The sequence below is a fragment of the Vanacampus margaritifer genome, chromosome 6, assembly GCF_051991255.1.
Source record: "Vanacampus margaritifer isolate UIUO_Vmar chromosome 6, RoL_Vmar_1.0, whole genome shotgun sequence".
NCBI lineage: Eukaryota > Metazoa > Chordata > Actinopteri > Syngnathiformes > Syngnathidae > Vanacampus > Vanacampus margaritifer.
Genome location: NC_135437.1, coordinates 21798446 through 21820030, shown reverse-complemented (window position 1 = coordinate 21820030; position 21585 = coordinate 21798446). Strand labels below are relative to the sequence as shown.

At 38.2% G+C, this 21585-nt stretch overlaps 2 protein-coding genes across 4 annotated transcripts in view; one reads left to right on the top strand and one right to left on the bottom strand.

Annotated features, from left to right (window-relative positions):
- Positions 1 to 326: 326 nt before the first annotated feature.
- LOC144053367 (cytochrome P450 2F2-like) lies at positions 327 to 6996 on the bottom strand. Its single transcript, XM_077567757.1, has 11 exons — positions 6763 to 6996; positions 5153 to 5315; positions 4770 to 4922; positions 4403 to 4563; positions 3824 to 3892; positions 3576 to 3680; positions 3336 to 3477; positions 2428 to 2513; positions 1821 to 1922; positions 881 to 1022; positions 327 to 805 (listed from the first exon to the last, which is right to left on the bottom strand). The coding sequence occupies exons 1-11, from the start codon at positions 6919 to 6921 to the stop codon at positions 618 to 620; spliced, it is 1470 nt and encodes a 489-aa protein (XP_077423883.1). The 5' UTR covers positions 6922 to 6996; the 3' UTR covers positions 327 to 617.
- Positions 6997 to 7203: 207 nt separating this feature from the next.
- Positions 7204 to 21585, top strand: part of psme3ip1 (proteasome activator subunit 3 interacting protein 1) — a 14563-nt gene continuing 181 nt past the window's right edge. The window contains exons 1-8 of one of the 3 annotated variants that reach the window (XM_077567761.1): positions 7204 to 7318; positions 9549 to 9682; positions 9769 to 9867; positions 11608 to 11730; positions 14634 to 14772; positions 17828 to 17904; positions 19751 to 19957; positions 21400 to 21585. The exon at positions 21400 to 21585 is cut by the window's right edge and continues 181 nt beyond it. In XM_077567761.1, the coding sequence (XP_077423887.1) occupies positions 9559 to 9682; positions 9769 to 9867; positions 11608 to 11730; positions 14634 to 14772; positions 17828 to 17904; positions 19751 to 19957; positions 21400 to 21404 (774 nt within the window). In that variant the 5' untranslated portion in view covers positions 7204 to 7318; positions 9549 to 9558 and the 3' untranslated portion in view covers positions 21405 to 21585. The other 2 variants (XM_077567759.1, XM_077567760.1) reach the window with 2 other exon arrangements.

Here is a 21585-nt window from a genome sequence, read left to right as displayed (position 1 = left end):
TTTTTTCATGTTTTGCTTCAGGTTTTGTTAGTTCCATTTGTTTTGTACTTTGAAGTTAGCCTTTTTTTGATTTGATATTAAAACCTCTTTTGGACTGCACCTCTGCCTCCTTGCTCCGCCTTCCCGCATCTGGGTCCTAAAGCCCCACCGAACTGACAATAATGATCACAACCAAGCCATTACAGATTCATTCATTTGACTTGATCTTTTAATGGTTTACTCTTCGTGACATAATCTCAATTCATTAAATTTTCCTGTAATCTGATCTGCGCATATTCTAAACATTACATAAATCCCAATTAAGGAATGAAATATTGAGAAAAAAATAGTAAAACACAACACGTGAAAGTTTAATAGGTAGTAATGTGTGAACAAATGTATTCATATACAAAATACTTGAGCATTCATACACAATTAGGACAAAAGACAAATCAATGCCATGCATCTTTTTCTCTTGTGGAACGTGGCCACCAGGAAGGGGAAAGGGTCACAAATTTGAAACAGGTTCAGTCTTTACTTCATGGTGTGAGACTAAGAACGCAGGGTGTACCAGATATCTACGCTACAATAGTAAATAGCAGTAACACTCCTTTAATTTTTTATATCTGTGCCCAGCTTCAGTTCATTGCCCTTAGTTGGATCTTCATGCGATAAGGTTTGGGAGTAAGAGTGACCCCATAGACTGGTGTGAAGTCTGGCTCTCCTGCATCGTCAGGCCAAATGAACTTGAACTTTCTCAGCAGAGTCACTGTGATGAGGAAGAGTTCCATTCGAGCCAATCCCTCACCGAGACACATGCGAGGACCTGTAGAGTATATATAGTAGAAATCGGTCACAGCCGTTTCAGTAAACTCAACATGAAAAATATTTGCCCACATACCTGCAGAAAAAGGCATAAAAGCATCTGGCTTGACAAACTCGCCCTGGTCATTGAGGAAGTTTTCAGGGTTGAATTTATGAGGGGATTTCCATTGGCCTTCCTCATGCAGCACGGAGGTCAAATTTGGGATAATTATTGTACCCTGGGGAGTAAAAGAGACCAAATAATATGTCACATCAAAATAAATCAAGATTTTTTTTTTTTAAATATATATATTATTTACTTTTGCCAAGCCATGATGACAGTAGATACACACTGTTTTAGTTGGATTTTTTATTTATTGATTGATGTACTCAAAAACAACAACTAATTATGTACTTTTTCATTCAACAACAGGACATTTGATCAAATAGACAATGCGAAAAATGCATAAACATAAATAATAATAATGGCCATGTGTGCAATTCTTGGTGGCTGGAGTTGTCAACTAAGGCACTTATCCTTATGAAGGTGATGATCTTCTTCTTTTCCTTTCAGCTAATCTCATTCGGGGTCACCGCAGCATGTCATTGTTTTCCATAAGCATACCTGTATCTTCTGCTTCCTCCAGTCTAACTGTCTTCATGTCTTCCCTCACTGCATATATTATATGCATCTCTTCTCTGTGGTCTTCCTCTAGCTCTGTTGCCTGCTTGCTCCATCCTCATCCCCCATCTACCAATATTCTCACTTTCTCTCTCCTGTGGATGTGTCTGATTTCTAATCCCCTCCTCCTGAAGACAACCTAACACTTTCATTTCCACTACCTCCTGCTCTGCTTCTTGTTGTCTCTTCAGTGCCTCTGTCTTAATATCTTAATGACTGCATTGTTGACCATAAGCATTTCAAGTCCTCCTGCCTCGTCACGAGCTTCGCTCTTCCCACATTCAATGCAATTCACCCAAAGTGTAAGTCTGCATTCATGAAGCTTAACAGTCCTGTGTGTTGTTCTGCTTCTTACCTTAGGAATAGAATATCCCATCAACTCTGTGTTTTTTGTTGTACAGTGAAAGACACTCAGAGGCACCGTGTTCGCTATTCTCTGAACTTCATGGATTACAGCCTGAGGGGAAAAAAAGAAAGAAAAATATTTACAGTGGATCCTGCATAGACTACTTGTGTGTTATTTCATTCCCCCCCCCAATATTTTTCTTTATTATTATTATTATTATTATTATTATTATTATTATTATTATCATTAGTATTATTATTAGTATTATTATTATTATCATTCTCTTTTTTTGGGGGGGGGGGGGGTTATATGAAACTCTTTTTGGTATATATATCCCTACCAACTCAATCATTTTTGTATAAAAAAAAAAAATCCATGCAGTTGAATGGGCATTTTTTTCCCAAGCATTTTCGCTATTCATTTTCACTATTATTATTGCATGGTAGGTCTCTTACAAATGCAGACATGTCATAATCATAACTTAGAATCCATCCATCCGTCCATCCATCCATCCAATTTAGAAAAAATAAATTCAAAGTTAAAATGATTTGCATCATTAATGCATACAGTATAAAATACAGTACTTCATTGCTGATGTAACTATGGGAAGATTTACCTGCACGTATGGCATATTGTGTCTGTCATCAAAACATGCTTTATCCTTCCCTTTCAACATCTCATCAATCTCGTGTTGGCAATGCTCTAACAAATACAGCAGGGGAAAAAAAAGGCTTGAGTGGTAAGACACATTGGTAAGAAGTGGAAGTTCACTTTACAAAATGCACCTGAAAAGCAATTCCATATTAAATAACATGAATGGGATTGGGTGAGAGGTCGAGGGTGAATTGGTACCTGTGACGTGAAAAACCTTCAGGGTTTCCCATTTAGTTGCATGACTGTTTACTTTTTATGGACTTATATGTTTGAGAGAAAATAATAATGTTTTATCCATGAATGTATGTTTTATTTATCTATATTAAAAATTGTAATCATTTTAATATTGTACCTCAAGGGATCGCATGCTACAAGGCATTCAAACAGATATTGTATGAACAAGTTCAAGAGCACCTTTACATCAGCATTTCTTCAGCAGAGTTGCAATTTATTACTTAAAAAGTGACCCTGTGGTTCCAAAGCCCAAAACCATGCAAATGAGCTACTGATGATAGTCTTTAATATACAGACAAAGTAGAGTTGCTAATCACTAGTCAATCATTGGGCTGATGCATAAACAGACAACCTTTTCTCAACCTTAAAAAAACCTAATCTTTAATTAATGTAACACACCCAACTCGTGAAATCATGAGAAATCATGGTGATGGTGATGATGATGATGATGATGAAGTGATGTCACTGAGATTGTATTGTGTCATAAGATTGGAAAGTTATTAATGATGGGCTTTTTCTAAAGATAAACTGTGATTGTAGTTCTTTAGAAGCATAAATGCTCGGCAATAATATGTTTTTTTTGAGGGGAGGAATCTTAGACAACTCACATGTAATTTAGGAGCGAACATACAGTACCTTGTACGTCTGGATGAGTCATAAGATAAAGGAAAGCAGTCAGAAGTGTGTTAGAGGTGGTGTCAGTCCCAGCAAAATGAATATCTAGAGTGTACATTGTTAGCTGTTGCTCTGAAAACGAGGAACCTTCATCACCAATTCTCTAAAAAAGAAAATGATTTTATGAAAAAAAGGATGAAAAAACATATGAGATCAAACAGCAACAATTCACCATGCTCGCTATCTTATATTTGTAACCACCTTATCCATTTCATCTAGATAGCAGTCAAGGAAGTCACGTGGTTCTCCAGAGACTCTGGTCCTCTTGTGCTCGGCCAACAAACCCCTTGAAAGTTTTTGACATTTCTGAAGCATAAGAGTAGACAACACAACACGATAACAGAATGTTTTAGGCCTGTTGCAACACTAAGATCAACCCATCTATGATTTGAACTGGTGATGTATATTGAACGTTACATACAAAGCCATGTACAGTACATATAACATACCTCGACATTTTCAAAAGACTTCATGAAGGGCAATGGAAGACTACGAATCATAGGAAAGGAGTCATACAGCTGTAATAAGGATGAATGAGAAAACAAATCATTGGCCATCTGCACATTGCATAATCACACTGATTAAAATGCATCCTGTGGAGTTTACTTTTGCCTATTGAGTTTGGAACACTTGAGGAACAAGGGATCACCCAGGAGACACTTGTATGGAATCCACTTGGGCTGACTTTGACTATTAATAGCATATATATGCATACAAAGACGCTCACATGTTGTAGATATAAGTTAAATACAGGTGGGGATTTGATAAGATGGAAATTAGGTCGACACATTGAACTTCATTTATTCAGACAAGCAGACAAGACCAGCGCTCTTTTCCATTTTCCCCAAAAACATTTAATCTGTTTAAAACAAATGATTGGCTCAGCCTCATCCATCCATCCATTTTCCAAACCAGAAATGGATGAAATTGCAACATTGACCATTTTGATATTCTGAGAAAAGAGCCATTTATTCATAATTGCATACATTTGTTTCTGATTGCCATTGCGATAAAAAGTACTGACTCACCATAGCCCAAGGTCCATTGGCCAACTTGGCATTCTCCGTGAAACACTGAACAATAGTTTTGATGAACTTGTCATCATAATCATAGCGTTGACCAAACAGAACCTGGCAGATGATGTTAGAGGAAGCATTATGGAACATAAGTTGGGGACTCAAGGTACTGCCTGTAGGAGAGTTAAAAAAAAAAAAAAAAAAAGATTAGAAGTGTAAACTCATGGCACACAGATATTAAATCTTTTCACACAAAATCCAGTCTGGCAACACAGACTTAGAGAAAGAAACATTAAAAAGAAATGAAATGAAACGTATTATTTTAAAAGTTTAAAGAACATCAGCTGCAGTGTGCAATGAAAATGGATGATCTGCATACCAATGCTCTTTTCTAGTGTCCTCATAATGAATTCAGTTTCTCCTAGAATCCTTTCTTCCATTGACTCCTTCCCCAGACCAAAGTTTCTCAAAGTCATTAGAGCAAATCGACGGTGTTCTTTCCAACTAGAACCATAGTCTGCCAGAATGACTCCTGCAACAGGTGTGCAGATGGTTAATGTAGAGAACATACAGTAACCAAAAGAGACATTTTCTCAAGACAATGTACAGTATAACTGTCAAACGCTACTATTCCTACCACTATTACACTACTAGTACTTCTAAAACCACTACGGTGACAACAACAAATACAACTACTACTACTACTACTACTACTACTACTACTACTACAAATAATAATAATAATAATAATTGTTACTTTACCTTTTCTGTCTGTTGTATCATTGACATAAAGGTCTTGGGGCCGTCCAGCAAAGTCAGTCGCCTTGGACACTAAAGCCTCCTTCATGGCTTCTAACCCATTGATAATAACCGCAGGTCTTTGACCAAGGTACAAGCTGTAGACATTTCCATATGCCTTCCTCAGCTTAAAAAAACATGAACACAATATTGATTGTTAGTCCAATACAAAAAATACAGCACTGTATCAGATAATGTTGGGGAAGATTGGACAGGCCTAAAGAACTCTGTCCTCAACTGCTTTAAAGAGGACGCACTGTCATGATTTGTGTTGTGTTTGGTTTTGGTTGGATTTCAGTTGGCATGTGCCGCGCCCTGGAACAAATCTTGCAATTTGTTGACAAAAAGAAGGCTACATTTCAGACTCGGTAAAACCAAGTCGAACTTGTGGTGCAGGTGGTGTAATGTGATTTTGTGGATTTGATCAGACGGGCAGATTCAGTTCTCCACGGACGTTTATGTCATTGTATTAAATGATAACTATAAAAACAGCATGAGACAGTTCCTCTGAATCATTGTATAAATCAATCAAAATTAACAGACCCCACTAAGTCAATTTCTGCTTCTACAGTGTCAACACTGTCTATGCTCCCACTGCCCTGATTTTAATGGGAATGAGGGGAGCCTCTTCGATTGGACAGTAGTCGGCTGCATTCTATCAAACAACTGTGCACAACGGGGCAAAATGCTTTATTGTATTTGCGCTAGTCAAGTAAAATACCACAAGAAAGACAACTGTACCATGTGCACAGTTGGACTACGCTTTGCACTTGACTTGCCCTAGGTATGCACAAGGTATGCACACCCTCTGTGATGCTGCTGTATTCAGAAATAACCAATAACATTCAAACTCATGCTATTTGAGTGTCAGAACACACTTGCCACCCTGCCTCTGATTAACATCTAATATAGTTCAGATGTTGTTCGAGGCTTCTCCTGATTTTTTTTTCCGACCACAGCAAGTACAGTAATACAAGTATGACCCACAATTTAATAGGATTTTACATTACTTGCGTCACATTGTTTATTAAACATATTGACAATCTATGTTTGTAAATAAAACTACTCGCAAAATAAACTGCATAATATTACTGGCAAAGGTACTGACTAGAAAACATACGTAAGTAGTAAACAGAATTAAATAACACAAACTAAGCCACTGAGGTTCTCCATGTTGTGGAATTATAATCATTATATATTTTGATTGACTGTTTAAGAAGTATTATAGAATATGATTGCGTTATCTTTTCAATTTGAACTAAAAGGGTCAAGGCCAAAGAGTAGCCTTGGCTTCTATTAGTGTGGTTAAAGGGTACGGCTTTCAACTGCGTACAGAGAGAATCAGTCTATCGTTATGCAACAATATATAAACAGTAGCGTTGTTGAGTGAACTCCATCCTTCCAAAAATATCTATAGGTTACTTTTTATTCTATTCTATATAATGACTTCATATGTAGTGAATAAAAAGACAAAACAAAAAAAACCAATGCATTCTTGGAAATTTAACAATTATATTCTAAAACATAAAAATTATCCCATAAATGACAATTTAAAGTGTTGTTGTTTTCCATACCCGCTCAAAGTCTTGCAGGGGGTTCTCCAAGCTCAGGCTCAAGATGTTTCCCAGGACAGGCAAGATAGTGGGTCCTGGTGGAAAATTCTTTGGCCTTCGGCACATAATATTAAAAATGATAAAGAAAACACAAAGTGGTAGGAGGATTGTAGCTAACATGTTGGAGAAGAGTGAACAGGCCTAAACAGGTCCACTGCCTTAACGACATTGCGCAATTGTCCCTCTCTTTGTGAACTTTGCTTTTCTGAGTAACAGGGGAGGACGAACAACTAAAGTGTCTACAAACCCCTTTTCATATGCCAGGTTTTTGTGACATAAGAAACAACATAATATAATGTGTCTCTCTCTGTCTCTCGTTTTCTAATGTCACCTTTAAAATCAACATTGGTTAAATAATTTATTTGTATTTATTTATTTTATTTTTAATAAACGATAGTCTACATTGGCACTAACTACGTAGGAACTTCAGTCACATGTTGAAAGTTGCATGTTTCGACGAGCCAATTTTATAGTAACACAAAGACGTCATTGACTATTACCGATAGCCCCTTGTTTGGTAAGTTTAATGGATGGGAAATCACCTAGTACTTTGATGTGGTTGGCGAAGGTATAAAGTAAGTCTCAGGTTTACGTTGCACCAACAAGGGTCGCCTTGACACGGTTGTTTTTCGGCATATAGTGACGAAACCTTGGCTGAATGCTAAAGAAGCTAACTAGCTATTATGTTGCACGTACGACTGCTGCACATTTATAGCGTGTAGTCTCTACTTGTAGTCATATTTTGCAAATGCATGCGCTTGGTTTGGTGTAGATTGCTTAGATGTGGTTTCAAATGGCGACCTTTTCCTCTGCTTCTGGCGAAAAAAAATTTCTATATCAGCTAATGCTGTTTTCTCAGAACGCAAAGCCTCACGAGTCAAAACAAAATCAAATATATGGGCGAAAATCCGATATGCCTGATTTAAATTTGGTTTATGATTCCCGAATGTTTAGTCAATTCGTTTTTGTTAAAAAACAAAACAAAAACTCGTGTAATTTATTTCATGTATAACGTGCACTGGCAAAATATGTCCACTCGGGGTAGCCAAAGCTTTAAACTGCACAAAAGTCAATGGCAACTTAGTAGTGTTATCCACTGAGCCACTGGTGGCTGTGGCTAAGGGCGTAGAGACAGTCGTCCAGTAACCAGAAGGTTGGCTGTCCAACTCGTGTCCTTGTGTCCTTGGGCAAGGCACACTGGTGTACGGAAGGTGTGAATGTTTGGTGGTGGTCGGAGGGGCCGTAGGCACACACTGGCAGCCACGCGTCACCCTGCCCCAGGGCAGCTGTGGCTACTTAACTCTTTGACTGCCAGACGTTTTCAGAAAAGGGATGCCGCGGGTGCCAGCCGATTTAAGCATTTTGACTGATCTTTCAAGGGCCACAGAAAATTATGTGTTTGGACTATGGAAACACACATACTACCAAATGAAAGATTGGACTCTCATTTTTCATCAGAAAAAAAGTTTGTTTCTACCTTATTCCGTTTTTCAGTAATCAACAATAGAAAATGGTTAGTTTCACCTCTGTTTTGAAACAAACGTCTTTTAACGTCTTTGGCACTCCTCCCTAGGATTTTACTAAACGTTATTTAACGTTTTTGGCAGTCAAAGAGTTAAGTAGCTTACCGCCACCACAGTGTGGATGTGTGAGTGCATGAATAATGTATCCGTTCCATAGTAAAGTGTCTTTGAGTGTCTAATTAGATAGAAAAGCGCTATATAGATTAGATTCATTATTATTATTATTATTATCCAGCCACCAACACTAGTTTTCAAGAAAGTTACATTAAATTTACTTATACCACTACACAAACTGTTGGCAACCAGCTTCAGTACTTCAGCCAGCTCAAAACCAATCTTCAACCGAATCTGCTGGGTCAAAATAAGTAACCTATCTGGGTAAAAGTAACACAGTCTGCTCAATATCTACAGCTGCCCAGCCAGTGGGTTAAGAATACAACCCAACCAACCTAGCATTTTTAGTGCGTAGTAGAATAACTTTGGCATATACAGGTAGGGAGAAAAAAAACTGCCCTGTTAACATCTGCACGGTTTTTCCTTACCACCAACATGTAGTTCTCCTATTATTGTGCAGAAATGTCCTGGCTGCAGTAGTGGATTTTAAAAAAAACAACATTTTTTTATTATAATTATTTTTTGCTAGTAAAAGAGCCATTTTACTAGTGCACAGACATGTCGTACAAGTGAGGACAAAGAGCATACTATTGCATCAATATTAAGCTTGTTATCAAGGATGTTGAAAAATGCTCAAACAGTTTTTAGTACTGTATTGATGACTTCACTACTGTGTTAGACAGTGTAGGAAGCGCACTGTCTAACACCAAACAGCCCTCTTCTAAACGATGGCCTATTGGCTATAAAAAGAGATGCCACCCTGCGAAATTGAGCAGGGTCGCAAGGGTTGTTTAAAGTGCTGTCTGCCAACATTCTAAAACAGTGACATGAGAGAACACTGCACCCATGTCATATCACCTATTTAGACAATTATGGCTGTGTTACTTTAAGTGGAAAGTGACTCTATACTGCTTTAGAAGCTGTACGCTAACTTTATATCTAAATTAAATTTGCTTAATACTGTCCCTTGAGAAAATAGAATACAATGCTTGCTGAAATGTGAGTAGCGTGCTTGTTTATGTGAGATCTTGCCTGCTGTGTTGTACCTCATGGTCTGTGTCCAAGGCGGCAGCAGCACCTCACTGTTATTTGTGTGATCTTCCTCTATAGGTGAGCTGCAATGGCAGGAGGTGGGACAGGTGTTGATCTCACCCGGAAGTTTGTTTCGGAAGCAGAACTTGACGAGAAGAGGAAAAAAAGACAGGAGGAGTGGGAGAAGGTTAGGAAGCCTGAAGACCCTGAGCGTAAGATTATCAACAACAATCCTCAACAAAAGACTCATGTGGATCAACTTAGATCTGCAAATATATATGTCTTTCTTCTTCCTCAGAGGCCCCTGAGGAAGAGTATGACTCACGTTCTCTGTTTGAGCGTCTAAAGGAGCAAAAAGACAAAAAGCAAGAGGAATTTGAGGAGCAGTTCAAATTCAGTGGGTATTAGTGTGTTGGTTTTAAATGTTCTGTTTGTTTGTCCTTTTGCCTTTTCTCTTTTGTCCTTTTGCCTTTTCTCTGTGACTGTTCCATGATAATAACTGGACCCAACTCAATAATTTTTTTTATAAAACACTTTAAAACAACCATTGCTGCATAAAAAGTGCTGTACATTGATAATAAGCCAATATGTTTTTTTAAACAATAATTCTGTTATTAAATTAGTACAATTTTTCTACTGAGTTGATTTGAGCGTCTGCTTGGGATGGTTGTCACTGTGAAATTCCTCTTCAGCTTCAGAAATGACAACATGTGTGAAGGCTTTTAGTTAAATTGTATTTAGAAGCAAGCTTAATAATGGCCTTCACTTCAACTAAGGCCCACTCACTGCACACTTTCACGTAATGTGTAGCATTTCTTACACACTTGATACATGTAAATTTTAAAACGCAAAATGAAGAATAAATACTGAGCTGCAGGCTGCATTCATAAATGAATGTGAGCGGAACATGCTCTCATCCCAGCAGCGGACGTTGATGACGGAACATTGGCTGATAACTACTGTATGCTTTTACATTTTTAAAGTTTGTCTTAAAACATCCTTAAAAATCCTGTGTCACATTATGGCAAATTACAATCCAATGCTCAAAGCAAAAGTTAGCTGCCGTGAATCTGTTGCTTTTGCTTTCTTTGTCGCCTTCTCCTTCGTCGTCTTCGACACAACAACAACAACAAGGATTTAAAAAGTGGATTAATCCACCAGGGTTAACACAAATTTTGACTACAATGAAAAGCGGCATTCTATGGACACAAACAAAGACAAACCTTAATAAAAAAAATGTGAGAGGCTGTTAACTATCCAGCTTGTAAAAAAAACAGCTGCTTAAAAGTGGAGGCCAATGTAAGTACATTGAGCTCCATTTTTTTAGGGGCAATCTGAATAACCAAACGGCGCATTTGAACAACATTCTGAGTTACCAAGCGGATGCGCAGATGAGTAAAGTACGAATTTGCCTCAAGTCAAACTCTAAAGTCAAGGCACCACTGTGTTATCTGCATGCGGTCACCACACTGCCCTCTGGAGGCCAAGGTGCCACAGAAGCAGCAAGAATGTTCAATTAAAGTTAAAAGTTAGTTAATGTTAAAGCATTCTTTTGTGCTTGTCCTACAATTTTTTTTTTATTAAAAAGGAATTTTTGCATCACAATTGTGAGAGGGAAACGCATTGTCAAGTAAAGTATCGGTAGTTGGGTTACCGTATTCAGTCAGGTATTGGCGAACTCCTAACACTAATGCTGACAAAGTTTGATTTAGGTTTTTATTAATATGAGTATAGTCGTGAAGTTGCATGTAAACAAATGTGAATAATGTTATTTTGTCAGGTTCTTGTAAGGTGAAAATTCTATCATCAAATAATGCATATTGCATTTCAAATAAGGAATGCTTAAAAAAAAAAAGTTAACCCATGAGTTTGTTCTTAGAGTACCAGATTAAATAGGTTTCCCTTAAAAAAAAAACATGGCTCAATATTGTGAATGTGTTGAAATACAGTTATCAACATTGTCAATCTTATTTTCTCAATCTTTATTTACCGGTATTAATTAATTATTTTAAATTCTCCCCACATGAAGGTCACGTAAATGTATTTTTGAACAGACCGTAATGCTGCTTCCCCCCCCTACAAAATGCCATGATTTTGCTGCAATGTGCTAAGTGCAGCTTTGTTTCCATGGTGACAGAGAACATGGTGAGGGGATTGGACGATGATGAGACCAGCTTCCTGGACGAGGTTTCCCGGCAACAGAGCCTGGTGGAGAAGCAACGCAGGGATGAAGAGAAACAGGAATTGTTGGAATACAGAATATCCTTTTGATCATGTCGTCATTTTATTTAAACAGTGGCTTGCTCAGTAGTCTTATTTTAGCCCCTTTACACTGGCCATCTGAAATGGCTTTTTTCCACCGTTACAGGCTTGCTCTCCTTTGTGGAAGATGCAAGATGCAGGATAACATACAGGATGGGGCTTTGAGTTGACCTGGGAATTTGCCAACTTCCCATGTCAGCCAGGGTTCCTGCAGATCTTGCAACGTCTTGAAAGGCATCGAATCCATGAATATAAACACAAGGCCTTACATTGCATTAAATGTCTTAAATCAGGGCTTTCAAAAGTCTTGATTATTATTATTTTAACACATAATAAGTAGGATTTTATTATTGTGAAGCATCTCAAGTTTCATAAAAACATTCATTAATTAAAAAGCATCTAATAGAATAATACTCATAGTAACACAGTCATACTAGTGGACCCTACAAAACAGTGCTGTTTTTTTCAGTCAGGACAACAAAAAAAAGGAGAAAATACTAAATATAACCTTAACTAATATTTTATTTAAAAAGATATATAAAGTTCCATGTTTTAATTAGAACTTGCTGGCAGTCAACAATAAAAAAATCAGTTAACATTGTCCTGCAACTCTTGATTTAAGAATAATTTTAGGCTACAGCATAAATGTGTTGTGTGTGTCGGCGATGTGAACTGTGTGAGCCTGTATCGCCTTCTGACCCTCCCCATATGTTATACTTTATCACTTTTTTTCCCCAGGGATACCAGTTTTTTTCCCATAACTTTCTGCATCTCCAAACCTATACTGACAACCACAATTGTAAACTACAACCATATCTTTTGTTGAAGCTTAAAAAAAGCAAACCATTTAAATACTTCTTCCTGCTAATGTAGTGATGTCGGAGAAAGTGGTCAGTAACAATACACATTCCCATTTTTTTGTTAATTTCTACACTCTTGTCACTTCAGCCGGTGAGTCGATGAGCAATTTTAAAAGTTCTACTGTGTTTCAGTTCCAATTAATAAAAGTTGGTCACAATTTGTTATCACCCGCGCTAGTGCTAATGCTTTAAAGAACAAGTCACTCACACAATTATTAACCTAACAGTGACATTTTAGCAATGCACATTGCACAAACTTCCATGCGTGCACGCATATTTTTAAATAAAGGTATGACCCCAAACATTTTAGTTCTACTGGCCATTTTCATGTGAAGACATTTTCAAGGAGCAAAATAAAAACAAATGACAACAATATCACTCACCATAGCTGCACTTTAACGAGCCATGGCCGTTTGTAGGACATAGTGCAGTGTCGTCGGTTTTGTCATCCATCCAATCGGTTTTCTGAAACACTCTCACAATTAGCCATTCAGCTAAGCTATAGCTCGGCTTGGCTGGCCTGCTTTTGTTTACATTGCCTCCGCCGCCTTCAGCACCTGCCAGATCTGACAACAAATTGAGAAATGTGATTCCCCATAGTATTCAAATGCCCCACCCCTCACTCCCTCCAAACCTCAAAGGTGTCCCATAAAAAGGTTACGCTAGGCTAAGGTGAGACTTGAGCCACATCGCTTTGTTTCTTTGCTCCACTTTGACACATTGACACAGTGCTGCAAGTTTTTGAACTAATGAAAGGAAGTACATACACCATTAAATATAATTCATATATATAAATCCAGAAGAAGTGTAGTTGCTTGAGGTTACATCAGAGTTTATGTCGTGCACCATATGAGCATCCTTCATGTTCACCATTCCCCATGGCTTCTAAGTTTCCCTCAGAGCTTTTCATATTTTCTTCCCCGTCTCCAGCAACCAGTGTGACAGAAAGGTTTGTCTGTACATGGCAACAAAGTTGGTTGTCCTGGAAACTGCAACGTCATGTGGTAACTAAGGTTGCCATTTCAAGCAGTCTTGCTGCCGTGAGCAGCCCACAAGGATTCATGCAAACATCACACCCAATACACAAATGTTTATAATAATAATAATAATAATAATGATAATGCATCAGGTTTATATTGTGCTTTTCTAGACACTCAAAGATTCTTTACAATGGAATGGATACATTATTCATGCACTCACACATTCACACGGTGGTGGCGGTAAGCTACATACGTAGCCACAGCCGGCCGGTCTCTACACCCTGAGCCATGGCCGCCACAATGATGAATTCATGTTGTAGACCCAGGTGCAAATCCGCTGAGCTATGTCCACCTTTCCATGTTTTAGGGCCCCCCTAATCTGTGTCTTTTCAGTACTGTTTTGAGCCCCCTCAGAACTGTGCTACTTATTGATACGCTATCAGCCGTTAGAATGTTACTTCTTGTCTAGAGATAGACCGATGTTTTTTTTCAAGGCCGATACCGATTATTAGTAGCAAGGAGGCAGATAGCAGATATTAATTTACAGTAAAAGGGGAATAAATATTGGCATGGAAATTTAAAAAGATGTCTAAATTTATTCAACAAACTTTTCATTTGATTCTTTAATTAGAAAATACACATTTGTTTTGAAATGAAAAGTTCAGGGAGTTCCTAGAGTTATCAGGACGTCTTTAAAAACTTAAATGAAAACTTAAGTAAACAGCTTCGTAAACATTTCTTCAGTAAATAAAGTTTTCCAACATTTTGAAATATCTGACATGTTAATTTTTTACTTATCTTTGTTTTATTTTTAAACGATCACTAAAGGTGCAGAGTGTTCCCAGGGCATTAAAAAGTTAACAGAAAATTTAGCTCCCTGAGGCTAACACAGTTTTAAATTGATCATTTATCAGCCGGCAAATTTCTGAACTAAGCCTATACCAATATTCATCAAAATGCTGAATATCGGCACCAATAATCAGCCCGGCCAATAATCGATCTATCCCTATTCTTATCCCCTCCTCACAAAACTTCATTGATCTTAACTCTGTACCATCACAGTGCTGTAGCAAAGCAAGTGACCTCTGATAGCCGCCCAGAGTCTGAGAAGAAGGCAACAGCTAAACAATCAGTGGTGGAGCAAAGGACCAGCCATTTGTCTCAGGCCCATTTACTGGCTGGTGCCGTCAAGAGACGCAGGTATTGATACAGTATTGATACTGTGTATGTTATCTGGGTGCAGCACAATTAGTTGACAGCACAATAAGTTGAAGACAAGCTTGACTTGGAAGCCGTTTGTTAAACTTGATTACAAACCGCTATTTTGGAGAAGTTGGGACATTGTTAAAAACAAATTGAAACACAACACAGTGACCTGCAAATCATTTTTACACGGACATTCAATTGAATGCACCACAAAGACAAGATTCGAAATGTTCAAACCAAATATTTGCAAATATGCTCTCGTTTCAAATTGGATGCCTACAATACATTCCAACCATAAAAGGTGGGACAGGAGCAACAACAACAACAACAACAAAACTTGAGGAAAGCTAAAAAAATAAATAACACCTGTTTGTAACATTTCACAGGTGAACAGATTAATTGGAAACAGGCGAGTGTCATAATTGGGTATAAAAGACCATCCCCAAAAGGTTCCATTGTTTACAAGTAAGTATATGGCGAGGTTCACCACTTTGTGAACAGCTACGTGAGCAAATACTCCCAACACTTTTAAGGATATTTTTTTAATGAACAACTTTAAGAAATTCAGGGATTTCATTGGTCCGTAATATGATTTGATTCAGAGAATATGGATAAAATCCTAGCAAGGCCGAAAATCAACACAGAAGGCCCTGTGACCTTCAATCTTTCATGTGGCACTGCATTAAAAACCAACAGTTTTTCTATAGGATATTGCCACGCGGGCTCAGGAACACTTTCAAAAGCCATTGTCAGTTAGCGCAGCTTGTCGCTACATCTACAAATCCAAGTTAAAACTCTTAACATGCAAAGCGTCTGGCTTCTCTGGGTCGATCTCATCTGAAAAAGACTGACACAAAGTGAACAAGTGTGCTGTGGTCTGACGAGTCCACTTTTCAAATTAGTTTTGGAAACCATGGACGTAAAAGGGGCTGTTATCAGCGCAAAGTTGAAAAGGCAGCATCTGTGATGGTATTAGAGTGTGTTGTGATGGTACGATTAATGCTGAAAGGTCTTCGTAGTTTATTCGATTTAGGTTGAAAATAATTTACAAATCATTGTATTCCGTTTGTAATTTACCTTTTACACAAAGTCCCAACATCATTGGAATTGGGGTTTGTACAGTCAGTCTCGTCCAGTGGACATAATAATAATGCATTCGATTTATATAGCGCTTTTTTATCTTCATTTAGATATTCAAAGACGCTTTACAATGGAACGGATACATTATTCACACATTTAGATTGGCGTTAGGTGGTATGTATTAATGTTAATGCAGTAAATACAGGGATGTGATTTTTCCGCTAATTCGCGGAATTCCGCTTTTTTTACCTCCCCCCCAAAAAAAAAAAAGCAGTTTTTTTTTTTTTTTTTTTTTTTTTTGTATTTCATTGTGTATGCACATGACTCCGACAGATAACATCTTCTGCTATAACAAAGACATTTGTGGTATGCTCTAATATGAGTTACTTTTCATTTGGTCATGATACAATTATTTGTTCATGAAATTTGAACTCTTCAACATTATTTATGTGTTAACTTAGTAATCACATTAGTTAGATATTATGATATTCTCAGTGATAGTTTTTAAAAGCAAAGGCAGTCCAATGTTTTTGAATGTGACTGATTTTGAGTTGACTAAAACTGCCATTTTATATGGGATAGTTCAATATACATTGAAAATTTATGCTGTTGTTTTGTCTATTTCTGTCATGTGAGTGCATTGAAAGTACTTAAAAACACGGAAAACCCATGAGCTCCGGGGGGCTACGCCCCCCTTGTCCCCCCCACCAGGGCACTGCCCTGGACCTAGCTGGGTGCCAGCGGCCCCCAGACCCCCGGCTAAATTTTCAGATAATTTCACTTTGGTCAAATCACATCCCTGAGTAAATAGCTGAAAAGGTGCTGAGAGAAATTGTATGCTGGAACACTCCTGTTTTCAACGGCTGGTTGCTGTCTATGCTTCTACATTTGTCCGTTTACTGCTGCATACAAGCAAACACCTGCTGGAGCCTGAACCCTCTCCAAAGCAAACTGAACACAAAAACAGCTAGTGAGTGGAACGGCTAAGGTTGAATAGAATGTGCTGTTGCGCTGGTCATCCTCCAATTTGTTCCAATTTCATAATGGCAGGAAATCATAGAAATGTGTTCCAGAGTTGTCATTTATTAACTCTGCAAGGCAACAATTTAAAATTGTTTAACTTTGATAACTTTGATAAATAATGTTTTTACTGCAGCAAAATGAATATCGCTGGCGTTGTGCAAAAACGTTGTCCCTTCAAAATAGTCACTTTTGAACGTTTGTTTAGTATTAACATGACATCATCAATCAGGCAATGCATTTTTGTCAGTAATTTGTAAAAATAACACCCACTTGTGCAGACTGATGAATAGTATACATTTTTTGAAAAAAAATGGAAATGTACCAAATTGTGGCTTATGTGAGGATTCATCACAACACCGGTGATACGTTAAAACTATAAAACACTTAAAATAAATTCAATTTAAACCTTAAATGGTTACAAGTGACAAGCGTACGATAAATTAAGCTCATTACATTTTTTTTTTGTGTGTTTGGGGGCGGGGGGGTAAAAGTTAAACTAACTCACTATCTTTACCAGTGTATTAAAAACAAGTTACATTATTTTCTATTTTGTAATTGGTGTTGCAACTTGGTGTAAATTGTACTGGAATTTGCTATTGGGTTGAGTTAGTGCTCTGATGCTGAATTAATAGTGAGGTATACAGGTTCAGGTAAAACCAGGAAGTCACTAATTCTCTACTGTCTTAGAAATATACGATTAATGTTTCTTTCTATGTTGCCTTCATCAGAAGCAATTTTTTCTCCAAATCTTACATTTAATTCCAAATTGTATATTTGTACAGTTTAGATTTAGAGACGCGACATAAAAATAGGCATAAAGCTTTGTAGAAGTACAACGTTTGGTAACACTTTCTTTTTTTTCTGGGCGCGGTGTGGGCAGGGGTTCGACGACCATTAAACATTGCACACATCAAACAAACCCTCTCTCTTGTCTTCCCTCAACCAGTTCTTCCCAGTCATCAGACAGCAGTAAGAAACAGAAGGTGGAAAGTGCAGCAACAGGAAATGGAAACAGACACACAGGTGGGCATCAAGCATTAGTCCTAAAACTGTGTTCATGTTTCTTTGTGTCCCGAGCCCCCAATTTTGTGGGAACTTTGCATGAGGCTATAGTATTAGGGCCACGTATAAATAGATTATTTTTTTGAGTGTAGGGGCAACATTCCGTGGAAAAAAAAACTCGCAAATCTGCCACTTTATTAAGTCGCAAATTTGTGAGTTTATAAAGTGGCAGATTTGCGAGAAAAAAACTAAGAAGCCTACAAGAAATACACGTAGCGTACTACTCGTTTGTGCCAATACTTTTCCATCGGCATTCGCTCTTTGAAGTGTTGGGTACTGCCAGCGACGGTCCACACCCTGAGGATTAAGCATTTAAGTTAATTTGTTAAAATGTATATTTACATTTATGTTTCCAGAATGATTATTTACACGTTCATAAATTTGAGTATTTTGTTGTACAAGTAGCTAGATTGATGTGTCGAATCTGCTGCTCTCCCGTCATTCATTTGCATTTACCTAAAGTATGCTAACTTCTGATTGGTTTGTTTTAGTCAGGGGATCAGGAAGTTTTGTCGCTCTAGCTACCCTGTATGACAGGTAAAGTTTAAATTAAGAACGAATCCGTCTCCATCCTGCCTTTTCATTTTATAAACAGTGTCCCATTAACCACCAACGAATCCTCACATTTGACTAAAGCTACGCTACGTGTATTTCTCGTATGTTTCTGAGATTTTTTTTTTCTTGCAAATCTGCCACTTTATAAAGTCGCACATTTACAATTTTTTTCCTCACTAATATGCTACTTTATAAAGTGGCAAATTTGTCAGTTTTTTCTCTCGAAATTTATTCTCGAAAAAAATATATATTTACAGTATATGTGGCAATATACGCTAATGTATACAGACGCTCCCCAACTTACGAACGAGTTACGTTCCGAGCGATTGTTCGTAAGGTGAATTTGTTCGTAAGTTGCTTCAGTGCTATATTTTGTATTATAATTTATGTTTAAAGAGAATACGTACAGTACTGTACTACGTATGTTAGAGAGAGAGAGCGAGAGACACACACAGTATGTACATGTACGTAATAAGATAAATAAAATGAAGTTTAACTTACTTTTGGAAGATGTACTCGATGCTTAAGGATTTGATGGAGGAGGAGGATGATGATTTTATATCATGAGAGGTTCTTCGTCGTCGCTGGAATGGGCTTCAAAAGTTACTTCCTCCTCCGTAACTTCAATGTAGGAAGAAGTTGAGGGTCGAGGAGAAGAAGATGAGGGTTGATGAGTATCTTCCTTGGAGGATCTACTAGAAACTGGCCGAAAGAAGCGATCTAACGACGATTGCACATTTTTCTTCTTTTTTCATCATAAATGATGCGGTCGCACTGTATGGCATCATTCAATTGATTTGCAACCTTTGTGCAACGTTCAATATTTGGGTCTTGCTGCTCGAAGAGTGCGATGGCTTTATCTATGAGCGACAGGCGTTTCTTCTTCTTCCCCCTCCTCGACACGTTGCTGAGCCTCCAATGCTGGGTGAGCTCTCACAGCGCCAAGCGTCGGTATTAGCGGCGGAAAGAAGCACTACAGTACTCGGAAAAAGGTGCGCAATAAAAAATCTAACTTACAGCATCTCTTTCCGAACATTTTTTGACATGCGCGCAGACATGTTCGTATGTACCGTTGTTTGTAACTCGAATGTTCGTAAGTAGGGGAGCGTCTGTATAGTCGCTCAGTAGCAGGTAAATGAATGCAGTGTTTTAAAGGGACAAACCACACATGAAAACTTTAACTTCCTACTTGTCTTCGGGATTCCACGTTGAGATGAAGCTCTCAGTCTTGACAGTAAGTTGTGCTGTTTAGAACAGGAGGGAGGAGGACGACGAAGATCAGGGGGAGCTGAAAACCAACAAACTGTCACGGGCCTGACGTCCAAGAACCCATCGTCCCCCCTTAATTCCAGTCCAGCTCTGCTTCACTTGCCCTCGGCGGCGGTGTGCATCGGCGTCCTTCCAGGCCTCTGCGATTATTCCGGCAGCAGCGACTCTGACAGCAGCTCGGACAGCGAAGGTAGCGTGGATACAATCATGTTGCCGTATCCAAGGCACAACAGAGCCAATAGATAGTCGGTTACGATAATCTGACACATGCACACGTTCATACAAAACACTGCATTGTTCTTAAATTCTACCTGGCTTCACGGGTTATAGTTTTACAATGTCATTTTCTCACAATAAAGTAGTAGTGTATCATAATAAAAGGTTACTGTTCAACGTACATTGGTGAATACTCTCCACAAGCATTGTGCTAATAAGTTATTAGGGATGGGCCTTAAACATTCATTTTAAATATTAGCGATTGTGTAGAAGTGTTGATTAATTGTATCTTTAAGCAATTGAGGCAAAATGGAGTTCAGTACAACCCTTTAGTGCAACAGTTTCATTCTGTAATGTCTTGTAACTATACAGATTGCATGGTTAGCGCCCGTACGTATATTTGCTGACTAAAACTCTAAGAAAAGCACGTCTTCTCATACACAATACTTCCGCCCACTTCAAGCGTGAAACATCACATATTTTTCGGATTATAAATCACACTTTTTTTCTCACAGTTTGACTGGTTCTGCGATTTTCACTCTGGCATGATTTACATGTTAAACTAGAGCTCAGACTCAAAATCTCTGTTTCCTAATCTTGTTGATGGCAGCGAACAAGTTCCGTTTGGATTTGAGCATTTACTATTTACAGCACCAAAAGGTGCAATAACCATCCGGGATTCTATCCACCTTTGGCCACAATATGACATGGGATTCTCGTTAAGGTAAGCCATTTTAAACTAAAAAGAACAACTCTTCCATAGTTAGAAAACTGGAACTTGTTCGCTGCTGGACTTTGGTTGCAAGTCCAAACTCTGCTGTTCTTGGTCTCGGTTTTTGTAAATGAAATTTCCCCCCCAAAAAATGAGACCAGTGTGACGTATATATATTTTGTTCTTCATGATGCATTTTTTGATTGGTACGACAATTTATAATCCGAAAAATACCATACTCTCCATTCATTACGTGACATCAGATATAGTAAATTGAGGCATATCTACTCAGGCTTCTTCTATGGCATCACTCTTCCATGGAGCTTCAATCTGCAGAACATACAGATGTTTAGGACATTTAGCAAGTCCTATTAAAAATAGCAATTGATTCAATAGATTTTCCTCTTACACGATCAAGGTAATGTAAAAACGACCGGTTCGTATTTTCTTTTTTTGCGTTAGATCATGTACCAAATCCAAGTAAATTCTAAAGAGAACAGCCTGCAACAAACCCTTTCCGTGTTTTCTGTTATTGTCAGATCTGAGCTTTTGCAGTAATGGGACAAAATAGAGCAAATGAGTCCTAATGAATCACAACATGAAAGAAACCATTTGAATTGGACTCAATCTGTGTAGCTGTTTGTGCTTTTGCTATTGTGGCACTCAAAAGTGATACTTGCTTCCCTCAATCACATTTCATGCAGTTTAGCCAAGCGAGCAATCCCGCACTGCCTACCCCGACGACGTCCCGATCCCCTCACACACCCCTCCCAACCCAAGCCACAGTGACGACAAGCTGTGATTTTGGCTGTGGGAAAACTGATTGACAGCTGTGGAGGAAGGAAAAGACTTCTGTCTTTGGCTCGCATATCACATAACTCGCACCTTTG

Excerpts from the sequence above, each read along its gene's own strand:
- LOC144053367 (XM_077567757.1), bottom strand. The coding sequence starts at position 6,921 with ATGTTAGCTACAATCCTCCTACCACTTTGTGTTTTCTTTATCATTTTT. Across the intron at positions 2,514-3,335 it reads GACTCATCCAGACGTACAAG|AGCATTGCCAACACGAGATT; the intron begins GTACTGTATGTT and ends TGTATTTGTTAG. Across the intron at positions 1,023-1,820 it reads TGGGATATTCTATTCCTAAG|GGTACAATAATTATCCCAAA; the intron begins GTAAGAAGCAGA and ends TTTACTCCCCAG.